Below are 14,324 nucleotides of genomic sequence, written 5' to 3'. Positions count from 1 at the left end.
GAATGTGTGTGTTTGTGTGTCTTCAGTCTGTAGGCTCAGGTCTGTCACTGGAGCCTCCTGCGACTACAGAAGCAGATGAGGAGGAAGATGGGATGTCCGACATAATCCAGGAGGTACCAGACTCCCTACCTTACATTAATGACCAGTGTTCACTCCAAAGATGATCTTTTCTAACCTCCTTGTTGTTGAAACGGGAATGTTTGATATTACAAAAAATGTGAGCTGTTTAAGGTAAAAACCACCAAAGGTACTCAACAGGAGTTGCAGAGAGAAATTTGGATATCCATGCCCTGTCTCTCTACTCTCCAGGTCACAGGACTGATCTGGAGTCAGGATCTTAGGGTCCAGGAGGTCAGGAGGCTCCTGCAGAGCTCCAGGCCTGTGCGGGTCAGTGTTGTTCATCTACCGGAGGTTTCTGACCATGAATACATAGAGGAGAAAGAAAACAAGTGAGTATAACTTGTGTGTCCTAAATGTCATAACATAGATGCTCACAGACGGCAAAAGACATATCCAGTTTATTTGTCTGTCCTCTGTTGCCTTTCCTTGAGATTTTTGTCTCTTCTTTGAACCTTTTCAAATCAGTCCATATTTCTCATTGCTCCCTTTTTTAATGTCTACCCTTTCTGAGCTATTTTTTAACATTGACACGTCATTAGATGCTGACTGCAAGCAAAGATGGTAGCTCTCCAGTCAACTATAAATTGAACGTTTTTTGTGTTTTTATTAGTTTAATTTCCTGCTCTCTCTTTCTTTTTGTCCACGTTTTTTCTCCCCAGACTCCTGCAGTTGTGTCAGAGGACCATGGCTCTCCCAGTTGGCAGAGGCCTATTCACTCTCTTCTCCTATCACCCTGTACCAACTGAACCTTTACCTGTCCCAAAGCTCAACCTGACAGGTATTCTTAGTCAATTCTCTGTAAGGTGACCTTGGGTGACTTGAAAGGCGCCATCAAATAAAATGTATTATTATTATTAGTCTATTTTTTTTTTTTTATTAAATTTAATTATTTTCTAATATATTTTTGTTGAGTGCAAGGAGGGCAGCAAAGTAAGAATTTCATTGCATTATCTGAACCTCTGTTTTTACTTTGGATATTCTCTTCTTTTCTTAATATGGTAATGCTGAAATATTCACATTCTCACCCACACGTGTACCTCACTCCATATTCGCGGGTCATTAAATTTATATTGTTTATTAATTTTACAAATTGATATCTTCCCAGGAATACTACCTTATATTAAACTACTAGTGTTGAAAAAAAGGCATAAGTTGCTGCAATACGTTGAGGTTTTAGTCTCTTCTCTAGAAGAAACTCAGGCATTCTTTATGTTGATGTTATCATAATTATGTTTGTTTCATCAGAAAAATCTTGATGGTAAAGCTTTTTTAAAATCACTATGTGTTTTTATATTTCTGCCCCAGGTCGCGGCCCTCCTAGGAATACCATGGTGGATCTGAACAGCGGGAACATCGATGTTCCTCCCAACATGACCAGCTGGCCCAGCTTCCATAATGGTGTAGCAGCTGGACTTAAAATAGCTCCTGCTTCACAGGTCGGTCACAGCTTTTTACTACCTGCTATTTTTGCATACCTACAGCTGGTGATTAACTTGCCTCTGCAGGCTTCCCTGCTGGATTTCAATTTGCTGTGGATACTCATAATCCTCATAATAAACTCAAATATTTTTGTGACACTATCAGGCTGAAATTTCCACTTGTATACAATAAAAGTTGGCCTTTATGATCCCTTAAAAGGTTTTAAAATGTATTCATAGAAATTCTATTGCCAGTTTTTGCATTATAAACTTTCTCACTCTTCTGCAGTAAACAAAGTCTTGTGCAAATAAACGTGACTTTCTTTTTAAGGTGGACTCAGCCTGGATAGCCTACAACAAGCCAAAGAGTCCAGAGCTGGCCAATGAGTATGCAGGCTTCCTTATGGCCCTGGGTCTGAATGGACACCTCACCAAACTAGCCACGCTCAACATACACGACTACCTCACTAAGGTACACACAAGCACATGCACATAAAAGCATACGTGTGCAGGAATTATGGCATTGTTTATTCCCATGCTTCCCATGCTTATTCCCACACTGTGTCTTTAAGTTTCAAAATGCACATTTAAAGGACCAGTGTGTAGGATTTAGTAGCATTAACGGTGATGTTGCAAATTGCAACCTTTCCCACTACCCTAGCCAGTGTTTGGTTTGTCCATCCTGGGCTACTGTAGAAACATTTCAACATGGCAGCCTAACCCGCCCCATGATTGACATGCTATGATTCTTATTTTCATGGGATTATTAGGGCTGTGGCAATAAGGTTTTTTTCTACTGTGGTGAAAAAGCAATGTAGTGTGGTTTGTAATGTGGTTCGGCGGTTTACTGCCCCTGCTTCCCCGTGCTTGTACATCAGCTTCCACATGTAGTTCTATGCTTCCTCCTTCTGTTTCCTCCTTAAAGTGTACCTCTGTGCGGTCATTCTCATGTGGGTGATGCCAAGGTCTTGTGCCCTGGTGCGTAAAGCAAGCCGAGGCGACGCAGATTGGCCAATGTAACATGTAGCCTCCTACATCTCTACTGTATATAATAACAATAAAATAATAGTAATGATACATAGAATGCTTTTAACAATACTCAAAGACGCTTCACAGAATCAAAGACAATTAAAACAATAGAACCATACAAAATAAATGAAAACACAATTAATAAAAGCAATGCAGAGATGAAGTAACTAAATAAAAAAGCATCAAACATTAAAAGCAGATTTGAAAAGGCGAGTCATGAGGAGATATTTGAATTTGATGAGGTCAGTACAGTCACAGAGGAATTTGGGGAGTGAGTTCCAGAGAGTGGGGACGGCAACTGAGAAGGCTCTGACTTTTTTAACAAAAATTTTGATAATGATCTTAATGAGCTCACACATGACTGCAGTATTATGGTATTTCTGCTAATGCGGTTCCTTTATGTGCCACTAAATCTTACACACTGCACCTTTAATTTACAACCTTACATGACCACACACATTTTGGTTTTAATGATTACTTTTCTACTTTAAGTCTCAGTTTACAGTAGACAGTAGCCTAAATTACTGTTTCTTACTTCTACACACACACACACACACACACACACACAAACACACACATAAACTAACACAGAATCGCAAAATATGACCTTAAATACCGTTTACTCAGACGTACGCCCATCTACATTCATTAAGTTGCACACACACACACACACACACACACACACACACACACACACACATTTTTATCTAGATGACTAAATGAGGGACGTAAACTCGTAGAGAGTCAAAGCGAAACTCTGCCCTCTGAGAACTTAGAAATGAGGCGAGTCCTTCCCACTTTCAGGTGAGAAAAACAGGATGCTGCAAACCAAATGGTAGCTGTAGTTTGTTCAAGTAGAGTAAAGTTAGCATTGAGATGTGTGTGAAGATTAAGAAGAACCACTGCATCAAAATCCACACGAGTGTCCCCACTGGGTTCAGTTCCCGTTTTGAATCAGGATGTGAATTGAAGCTGCAGCTCACTAACATCAAAGAGCTTCCCTTGTTAGTCATTTCTCTATAAATGAGAGATGTACTGTAGTCAGACAGTGTTCTCGTACAGGCTCTCAAATACTTGCAATTTGGGGAACCCAAATCCATTGAGAAAACCGACACCTCAAAAGCAATTTGGTTCTTAAATTGTATTTAATCTGCAAGTTGTTTTTGAAATGTGTCTCAGGTGTTTTTTTGCCTCATAAGGATCAGCTTGTTTTATATAGTTAACCATAATCATTTTGTTTCTCAAGGCACAAAGCTAACTTATATAATATTCTTCTATATATATATATTCTTATATTATAATTTCCACCAAAAAATATATTTTTTATGTTCAGCTGAAATTCTGTGATTTAAAATAACCACCCAATGCTATCAGAATTACCTCATTCATCAATTACGATTTATGCATGGAAAGTAGCTATTGGACGCAGATGTGGGCAGCTCACAATAACACACAATGATTCACAGAAACAGCAGCAAACAATGCTGAGCTGACTGTAAAACATGAGACAGTTGTGTGTAACTGCCGCCCTTTTGTCTGAATGAAAGCTGTAAACGTGATGAGCGTGGTTGGCAGTGGAGCCTGTTTGTAGCTGGTGGTTTGATGTTGGTTTCTATTCTCGTTGTAAAGAGAAATTACACTGACATGTCTTTGGATCAGTTCATTAGAAATGTGTATAGTAGTGGTTTAGTGAGAATGTGGAGGTGTTTGTGTGTGTGTGTGTGTGTGTGTGTCTGTGAGTGTGTGTGTATGTGTTTGTGTGTGCCCATTGTCTACTTTCCTAGTGTGCTTCCCTTATTGCTGAAGCATTTTATAAAGAGAAACTCCCATTTTTATATACATATTTTATATACTTTACACACACCACACACACACACACATACACACACAGTGACCACAGGGGTCTAATTAAAGCTGCCAGTCATGGTGTGCTGGTGTTGGAAGATGATTGGACTCCTCAGATACCTCAGAGCCACAGTTGGAGCTGATTACATTGGAAGTCGTGTTCTGCGTCACACACAGAGACTCACATCAAACTTTATGGTCTGATATAATTTGATGTCTACATTTTACTAAAACTGACCATTCTTTGAAGAAATTATTTTAGTCGTGGGAAATTCCCTCAAATCTCAGCTTTCAAAAATGCTCACTCTTTTTCTTGTGCAATTTGCCATCTTTCTGTCCCTGTTGCTCCATCAGGGCCATGAGATGACCAGTATTGGGCTCTTACTGGGTGTGTCTTCAGCTAAACTGGGCACCATGGACATGTCTATCACACGCCTGCTTAGTATACACATCCCTGCCCTTCTCCCACCCACCTCTACTGAGCTGGATGTACCACATAATGTTCAGGTAAGAGAGAGTTTACTAAATACCTTCAGTGCAATTAGATAATATATATTACGAATATGAATCCAAAAAATGTAAATGTTTCCTTCTCTTCTGTTGTATTCTGCAGGTTGCTGCTGTAATTGGCATTGGGCTGGTGTACCAGGGAACAGGACATAGACACAACGCTGAAGTCCTACTGTCTGAAATAGGTGCGTCTTTATTTGGAAGAGACAGACACATGACAGAGACACTAAGTGATGCTTTTTCCATCCAAAACCTGGATTGAGTATAAGTTTTTCAGACGTGATGACTAAACACGTCTGTCTAATATCTGAAAACAGCCTGTGTCAGCGGTAAGGCTGTTGTTCATAAGTCTTCACCGAAGGCGGCAGCACAAACTCAAACACACACACACATTAATTTGCCGTCTTTTTCCACCCTTCCCAATTCAGTTTAATAAGCCATAAAATACTGTGAATTGGTCAATTTTTGGTTTAGAGGTTTTCTCTGATATCAGATCCGTCTATGAAAAAGATTTAGTTTCCAGTGGCAATGCAGGGAAAACCGACAACAGTAATAGAGCAGCACTCATTCCCTTTATTTTTCATTCATTTCAAACTGCTTTGATTAAATTACACATATTCAGCAAAACGTTGTGAGCAACTTAATACGTTGTTATTTGATGCTTGTGCTCAGTCAAATATAATAAAATAGGCTGAAATTGATGAGGGAAATAAGTCCATAGTCCTGGATTATGTAGGATCAAGACAGGAGATGATATTTTTCTGTGTGTGTCTTTCAGGTCGACCTCCTGGTCCAGAGATGGAGTACTGTACAGACAGAGAGTCCTATTCACTAGCTGCTGGACTAGCCTTGGGCATGGTCTGTTTGGGGGTAAGTCACATAAATAAACAGCCTGCAGAGACATTTACAGAAACATCCTAATGTTGTTTTAACCCACTGGAAGTTTCAGGTGGGTGGGGTTCATACCAGAAACTGTCAGTTGAACTTAAAATATTTCTTGTGCAGTATGAATATGTTGTCTTAACCTTTTTCTCCCTCTGGATTTCTCCATGAATATCAGTTTGTTGTTTATGCAAGAATGGCAACTCCAGAGAGACACCAATGCTTTCTCCCAAAACCTGATATTTACCATGAAGATATATATATATTTTAATGTAGTAATATATTCTGCCATTGCTTTTGGATAGGAATTCACAGTAATAGTGTTTTCAATAGCATTTTTATAGTAACTAAAGTGTGTTAGGTTGGCTTTTCATTAAAAGTGACATCTGAAATGAAAAAAGTAATCGGAGATGAGAAACTAAAGTCATTATCATACATTCAGCAATCCTTTGTTTTCAAGTCTACTGAGAAAAAGGAAGAGAGCAAGTTCTCACACACATTAACAATAACCTCTTTGTCTCTTTTTTTTTTGGCTTTTTTTCCCTCTCTTGTTTCCTCCATATTGGAATTATATTATTCTTCATCATTTCCCGCTATTCTTTCCGCTTAATATATCTTTCACATTTGCCATCTCTGTGTCATCTCCGCTGACTTCCCCTTAAATCCCATCTCAAACACTCACACCTTTATTCCCTTCTCTGCACTGGTCCCTCCACCTCTTCACTGTCCTTTCCTCTTCCCACTCGTTATTTTCTCTACTGCCCCCATTTTTTATTTTTTTTATTTTTTTGCATCATCATCCTCCTTCCTTCCCTTGCCCGTCCTTTCTCCCTTCCTCTCCTTGCAGCATGGCAGCAACCTAATTGGGATGACAGACCTGAATGTCCCTGAGCAGTTGTATCAATACATGGTGGGGGGCCACCGCAGAGCTCAGGCCGGGGCCAACAGAGAGAGACACAAGTCCCCCAGCTACCAGATCAAGGTAGATGCACACACTACTATATTTTTTTTACGTGTACCTTTAATATTATTTGATTGTACTGTAATAAATCTGAAGTTTGACTTTCACTTAATTAGAGATTCTTAACTCTTCCACATTTCTTGAAGTGAAGCAACTTTTTCACAACACTGTAATAATAACATTTCAGTGTAATAACTTGCTTAACACTAACGTGCCTTGACATGTTTATTACTGGCTGTGTACCTTGGCTAATGTGATTTTGTCATGACAGAGATCTCAAGCAGTGCCAACTTGGCCCTGACAGTTTCACTACCAACCAAAATGGCACCAGTCACAGACATTATAGCATAATTCTTAATGTTTGTTTTATTCTAACGGCTGTGCTACGCCAGTATTAAGCACACATCCACACGTCAAGTGTTACTGCAGCCCTTAACTATCTTCACACATATTGAAATTAGTTATGTTAGCTTAGCAACAGTTGATCTTTCACTCAGACGCCATCACTGTTTGTTTCAGGAGGGAGACACTATAAATGTGGACGTGACGTGTCCAGGAGCCACGCTGGCCCTTGCCATGATCTACCTCAAGACCAACAACAGGTGAGAAAATGCCACAATAACTTAACATCTGAAGCATAAAACAAATTATCATAACAGCTGTATTTCTAGGAGATAACATATGGCACCTCTAAGCTGGTAATATACATTCATGAATAACAAACTAACATCACAGCTATGCAGTCAGCCAATAAGGCAGCGTCTACCTTGGTGATGAGGTTTTTAAAATATGGCTTAAGTGTTGTGCAGTTTCTTCTTTTCACCCATCTCTTGTCAATGTGAACATCGAGCGGAGCATCCTAACCTGCCTGATTTAAAAATCTCACCACCCTGTTGTTACATTACGCTGCAGAAGAAAAAGTCTTAGCTTTCTGTTATTGGTCAAGAGGTTCCTGTCTGCTTCAAGGCTAATATGATGCCGTCTGTCTTAGGCGGAGAAGTTGTTGAAGGAGGGTATTAACACCTCCTCATCGCTTTCTGACTCTGTCCACTAGGTCGATTGCTGATTGGCTGAAGCCTCCAGACACCTGGTTCCTGCTGGATTTCATCAAACCAGAGTTTCTGCTGCTGAGGGTTAGTATAGCTCTAGCCATGTGTGAGATTATTTTCCCCATCTTTTCTTCATCCGGTGTACCCGTCTGCTTCTACTTACCGCTCCCTTTCTTCTCCTCCTTATTTCCTTCTTCGCTCCTGAAGACTCTTGCTAGGTGTATTATCATGTGGGATGAGATCCTCCCTAATACCGAGTGGGTCAAAAGTAACATACCTCAGGTGAGAAACTGCACTCAGGCACACATACAAATCTTGAGTTTTACATTCATACCAGCTCCTGAAACCTTGTCATTTGTTTTATACTCAGATCATGAGAGGGACTTTTGACCCATCTGAAGACATTAACATGGAGACAATGGCGTGAGTGTTGAGGCCAAAATCTGGCATTAAACATTCTGGGCTAAAGCTTGATTATCACACCACTTTGAGGGAATTTAACATAACTTATTCCTTTATGTTACCTGTAGTTGTTGTAATGCTGTTCTCCACAGTGTGCCGCCACAATGACTGATCATGTCATGTGATTTGTTTCTCTCAGCCAAGCTCAGGACTACATTACAGCCGGGGCCTGTATGGCACTGGGTTTGCGCTTTGCCGGCTCCGCCAATTCCGATGCCTTCGACTGCCTTTATGAATTTGCACGGACCTTCATGAAGATCATGTCCTTCTCCGGTACAGCAGCTGTGGTAAGTGTTTACATATGTGTGTATTTAGATTTGTGCTTTGATCTGCTGTTAGAATGACTTCACAAGATTGTCAGTCATGAAAAATGTGTACTTCTACTTCAGATAATGATTTCCTTGTTTTCCATTTTCCATCTGTCTGCTGTATGTGTTCAACATGTGCGCTGGATCCCAAAGCAGACGGGCTATTACAACCTGCAGACTGGTCTGTCAATGATTCTGCTGGCGATGTCCATGGTGATGTCCGGCACTGGAAACCTGAAAGTCCTGCAGCTCTGTCGCTTCTTCCACAAGCGAACCGGTGGAGAAATGAACTACGGGTTCCACATGGCTCATCACATGGCGCTGGGTCTGCTTTTCCTAGGAGGGGGCAGGTGAGATGCCAACATAGATGCAGACACGTACACATTTGTCTTTATACCATTGTGAGGACACTCATTGACATAATGCATTCCCTAGCCCCTTACCCGAACCATTACGACTAAATGCCTAAATTCAACCTTTATCCTAAGCCGAATTCTTACCTTAACCTTAAAACCAAGTCTTAACCATCAAATAGCCCTTTAAAGTTGTGAGGACCAAAATATCCTCACAACGCTGGTTTTCAACTGAAACTGGTAAAAAAAAAAAAAAAAGTAAATAAGTAACCATGTTAATAAATGATTAACCATTCATTTAGTTGATCACGTTAATAATACTTAAATGTTATCAAGTACAAGGATTTACATTGGCCAAATCGATAAACCATTGTGCATATAAAATGTTCAAAAATTGTGAACTTGTGGCATTCACAATTTGTCAGACCCTATGGTGATGTCTTGAATGTGCTTGTTTAGTCTGACCAACAGTCAAAACCTGAGTATTTTTAATTTACGGTCAAATATGACAAGCAAAAGCATCAAATTCTCACATTTTAGAGGCTGAAACCAGAGTGTCCTTTTTCTTTGAAAAATCACAGTAGCTATTATTCAATTGTCAAAATAGTTGCAGTTTAATTTTTTGTTAATTGATTAATTGGCTAATCAGCTCTACTCAGCTTGAATTTAAGATTTTCATTCTGCTGCCAACTTTAACCCCACCTCAAATTCATGTGCAAATTATTGTATTAAATTAGAAGCTCAATCAAGGACACACCTCCACTGTCATAATCCTTCTTAACTTCTTCATCTAATCCGGCCAGCATTTTTCTAAATCATGCTGTAGGTGGAGACAGGCTGAAACATTGTGTAACTGCCCTTAAAAGTCCTACATACCAACTATTCCTATCTGCTGTAGTAATGTTTGTTCTTGTTGGGCAGGCTCATACCTTGTTATGCACAGACAGGTGAAAGATTAAAGTAAAACCTGAATAAATGATTGTCTGAATTCTTTGAAAATGCAGTGAATTAGTGAATATGCTATGATCTTCACAGTCTCCAGCAGGAAAGGTGCAGGAAAGAATAAAAATGAAGACACAGCCACACACTCACTGTTTGGATTTTGTCTCATTATTCTTCACTGAGGACACTGACATTTATTATTTATTACATGTAACTTGCCATATGGCGCCTCAGTTACTGTATATAGACAAAACTCCAATGACGACAGAAACACAGCCACCACATGTAGGGACTGCTGCTTCTGGGAAAGATCAGGTACACAATGTACACACATGTGACATGTGGGTTAGCCACACAAACACACACAAAAGTCTGTTTTGAGTGCTGTCTCGTGCATAATGAATGACATAGATACGCACATACACACATGCATAAACAAAAACACACCCAGACCAGGTTTCCTCCAACCACCAACCTCGGTTCAAGCACTTTCAAGAGAAACAACGGCTCCAACTCTCTCATTAGATGTTGCAAATGTCTCTCCACCTACAGCTGTAATCAGATGAACCTTTTGATTTTATTCTGGTCACACTTTTAGTTTAGTTCTGCCAGCAGCAGGCGCTCAGTTTGAATGTCATGCACTGCAGTGTGTGTGTGTGTGTGTGTGTGTGTGTGTGTGTGTGTGTGTGTGTGTGTGTGTTATAAGGCTAAGGTCAAGCTGAAGAGCTGACTCACACAGTTTCATTGTTGAGTTTCCTTGATTCTCTCCCTCCGCTCATCGGTCATTCAGTCTCTCCATCCGGGTACATTCAAATTTTCTATCCACATTTGCTGTATGCACATTTTATCGTTATCGCTCGAGCCTTGTCATTCATTTTCTCATTCATTTTATCACCCACGTATTTCCTCCTTACCTCTGATCTGTGTGTGTTTTTTCTTTCTATTTTTACCCCTCCCTTGCTCTATCTGGTCAGTTAGTTTCTCTTTTAAAGCAGGAAACTGATGTTAAGTTTTTCCTCCCAAAGTCACAAGCTCAGACTAATGATATCGACATCATACTGTAGTTTATTTTTAGCTTATATCAAGTGGAACCTTCCTTTTTGGAGTTTGCTCTGGTTTCCTTCCCCTCCTAACACAAGCATGTGAGGTTTTATGAATATTTCTTCTGCCTTTTGGTCTTATCCAAAGCAGTGGCCTCAAAACTGGAGTTGGATGCTGCACTGTGGCTGCCCACTGCTCCTATATAGTATATAGTTAGTAAATACAGGCTTGTAAACAGCTGTTAAACATCTAGAGGTTTGTTTTTTGCTGCACGCACTCACACATAAAAGTTCATTTATCAGAAGCTGAAAAGGCTGAATATAGTGAATATAGTTTTTTAAAAAAGAAAGAAAAAGTCACGCCCTGTGTAGAAGGAAAGTGACTCAGAAGGACTGGTTGGTTTTTAGAAATCTTCCTTTTAACTCCTCCATTTTCCTGTTATTGTTGCAGCAATGGACCAAACCCTCAGAGGCCGGAAGTTTCTATTGCTGTTAGTCAGTTTGAAAGTTGAAGATTTCATTTTCATGGTCAGAGAAAATCTGTAAATGTTCTATTCTTTATTATTCATATTATATATTATTATATATTATAAACATCATTCAGTTATTTCTTACATTTGACCTCTTAAAACAAATCAGTATCTGCTCTTTGTGTGCTTATTCTTTCTCCAGTTGCTTTGTTTGCAGGATTTTAAGAGGCAGTTTCCTGAAAAGATTCCTGAATGACTGTTTTTTCCCAACCATCAGTAAACATTTTCCTGCTTTGCTGGCAAAATGTGTCAGAATACATCTTTTACATTCCTGTTAGGATGCCAGCAAGAAGAAAATGTAGTTTTTTTTAACACAATCGATTTGCTTTGAATCCATCCAAACTCCCACACACCCACACTATGTTTAGAGGTCAGACCAATAATGATTTCTGTCCTGTAATCAGCCTAAAATGATTGCAGACATAACAATTTCACTAGCTATTGAATACCAGTGCAATAGATTGTTCCATGTACAAGTCAGTGGAAAAGAAGGAAGAAAACAAACACTAAATCCCTATTTTTTTGTTGGCTGAATTATCTGTTTTAGTTTTCCAACCTTCAAAATTGTTGAAGATCTTTTTAAAAATAGCTCAGTTATTTATGATTTTCCTCAAAATATGCCTTCTTATCATCACCTTTACCCACTGTAGATGTGTATTTGAGGTATTTTGAATTGTAAACTGGGGATAAATAGTAATATTCAGTGTGGTTGAGTTTGTTAAACATGTTCAACATACTCCAAGCAGCCGTTTATATGAAGGGCAGTGTCACTTTATCTCAGCTGACTGTTAATAAGTGTTCTCATGAGTAACCTTCTTGTATGAGCAGCCTTTATTGTCTGACCCAACTGTGTTATAATGGCTCCTTTACCTGAAAGTGCACAATTAACCACCAACCATTATAGTTAAGAGGCTCTGTTGTGGCCTGTGATGACGTTATCTATACGACACACACCTGCTTTTACAAACCGAGAACAGAAAGCTGTGGTTATGATCTGGAATAATGCCCTTTTCAAACCTTGCGTGTCACAAGGACACTTCACATACCCATCAGTGTTCACGACTGCTATAACAAGTGATTTGTAGTGTTTGTACTTAACTTTACTATTGCTTGTGGCCAGTTATGAGAGTTCAATTATGTTTGTGCGTGTGTGTGAGAATATATTTTAAGTATATGTGATGTTTTTTGATTTTAGGTACACCTTGAGCACCTCCAACTCAGCCATCGCTGCCCTGCTGTGTGCCCTGTACCCCCACTTCCCCGCTCACAGCACTGACAACCGGTGAGACACAAAGTCACACACATTACCATGGTCGAATATTTATACTACCTTTGTTTCAGCCTAACTTTCATCTTGTGAGGGTGATGTTTACTGGTTGTGATCATCCAAAGAGATGACACACACAGACGGTTGAGACTGATGTGTATGCGGATGTGAACTTTGTGAACCTTTTGATGAGTGAGGCCATCACACCCAGCAGTTGGAGCATGTACCAGGATTCAACTGACATATTTGAAACACTGCCAGCTAGTATTTTGTACAGATATTGATTGATTTTACCCTTCCAATCCCAAAAGATTTCCAAAAGTATGATGAAATGGATGGCAAACCCTACCTAATTAATGGTAGACGTAATTAATGGTAATTTGAGTTAAATTATTAAGTGAAATAAACAATTTAAATAAAAGCTTTTAAACATTTGTCATATTTTCCAAACAGTTACTCTATACTCTATATATAGGGCAGTACTCTATATCTGTCTGGCATTGTCATCTTTTACTGAATATGTGTGTTAATTTTGCTGTTGTTACTGCAGTTATCACCTGCAGGCCCTGCGGCACCTGGCCGTGCTGGCTGCAGAGCCCCGCTTGCTGGTCCCTGTGGATGTGGACTCCCTGAAGCCTTGCTACGCCCTGTTAGAGGTCACATACAAGGTAAATTAATCAAGGTTAGGTCAGGTAACCCTTCCTTTAAGCAAAACATTTGTAATATAGTGTCATATTTTGAGAGTTGATCATTGATTATTCTTTATGAATTTAAAGCTGACGTGTCTTAAATCCATCAAGTATGTTTGGTTTCACATCCTAAAACTCAAAGTGCAATTTTTTTTTACTCTTACATAACTCTCATTCTCTGTCACACATACACATGTATAAGTGTCCATTGCTACACTTCCTCTTGACAAGTTGTACATGCAAACGCACACGTGCAAACACATGTTGGAACCTACAGTATGTGCTGGTTTCAATTCATTTCGAGGCACAAAAAAACCACAAGATTCAGCTTTTCGTCAGCTGGACGGCTTCCTCCGGCGCGGTCTAGTTTCCGCTCCGCTACATAGATAATGTTTTATTAATATTTATGCTTGACTGTTGCTCATTTTGACAAGTTTTATATAGATTTTGTTTTTTTATTACATTTTTAACCAAGTAGTTGCTCAAGGTAGTGACTGAAACAGCGGATATTTTACTTTCTGCCTTAATTTAACTAAAGAAATGGTTTTATAAACCAAAACATAAGTCAGCTCAAGCTTTTGACACTCACAAAACACCTGGATTACAATATATGTCAAAGCTCTGCAAGACCCGTAATGCAGAACACGTACCAAAGAAATGGGGACTTCACAGATGACTGTCAGAAAGTACAGCACACTGACAAACCAGATCATCCTGATAAATGGCCAAATATCCTAAATTCCGCTGTATGAATAAAACTGGTCAGGACTGAAGAGGAAAACTGTAGCTTTGCAAATCCAAAAACAGCCGTGAAATCAGCCAGTAGTTCTGGTTCCTCTTTATTCAGCCAGTCCTGGAGAGGAGCCACTGTGGTGCAGTCCACATTGGTTCAGACTTCCTGTGTTGCGTGACCTTGCAC

The 14,324-nt window shown here is 39.6% G+C and overlaps 1 protein-coding gene across 1 annotated transcript in view; it reads left to right on the top strand.

The window, feature by feature from the left end:
* Positions 1–14,324, top strand: part of anapc1 (anaphase promoting complex subunit 1) — a 54,167-nt gene that overhangs the window by 26,028 nt on the left and 13,815 nt on the right. Inside the window, exons 29-45 of the mRNA XM_053333265.1 lie at positions 27–113; positions 310–449; positions 780–898; positions 1,426–1,556; positions 1,870–2,010; positions 4,767–4,919; positions 5,026–5,107; positions 5,701–5,792; positions 6,652–6,786; positions 7,285–7,367; positions 7,820–7,898; positions 8,022–8,096; positions 8,185–8,237; positions 8,416–8,563; positions 8,738–8,934; positions 12,645–12,731; positions 13,267–13,384. Of these exons, the coding sequence (XP_053189240.1) occupies positions 27–113; positions 310–449; positions 780–898; positions 1,426–1,556; positions 1,870–2,010; positions 4,767–4,919; positions 5,026–5,107; positions 5,701–5,792; positions 6,652–6,786; positions 7,285–7,367; positions 7,820–7,898; positions 8,022–8,096; positions 8,185–8,237; positions 8,416–8,563; positions 8,738–8,934; positions 12,645–12,731; positions 13,267–13,384 (1,920 nt within the window). The remainder of the gene's footprint in view (positions 1–26; positions 114–309; positions 450–779; positions 899–1,425; positions 1,557–1,869; positions 2,011–4,766; positions 4,920–5,025; positions 5,108–5,700; positions 5,793–6,651; positions 6,787–7,284; positions 7,368–7,819; positions 7,899–8,021; positions 8,097–8,184; positions 8,238–8,415; positions 8,564–8,737; positions 8,935–12,644; positions 12,732–13,266; positions 13,385–14,324) is intronic.

The sequence above is a fragment of the Scomber japonicus genome, chromosome 14, assembly GCF_027409825.1.
Source record: "Scomber japonicus isolate fScoJap1 chromosome 14, fScoJap1.pri, whole genome shotgun sequence".
Taxonomy (NCBI): domain Eukaryota; kingdom Metazoa; phylum Chordata; class Actinopteri; order Scombriformes; family Scombridae; genus Scomber; species Scomber japonicus.
Note: the sequence above shows the minus strand (reverse complement) of the source record. Positions and strands in the feature narration are given on the sequence as shown.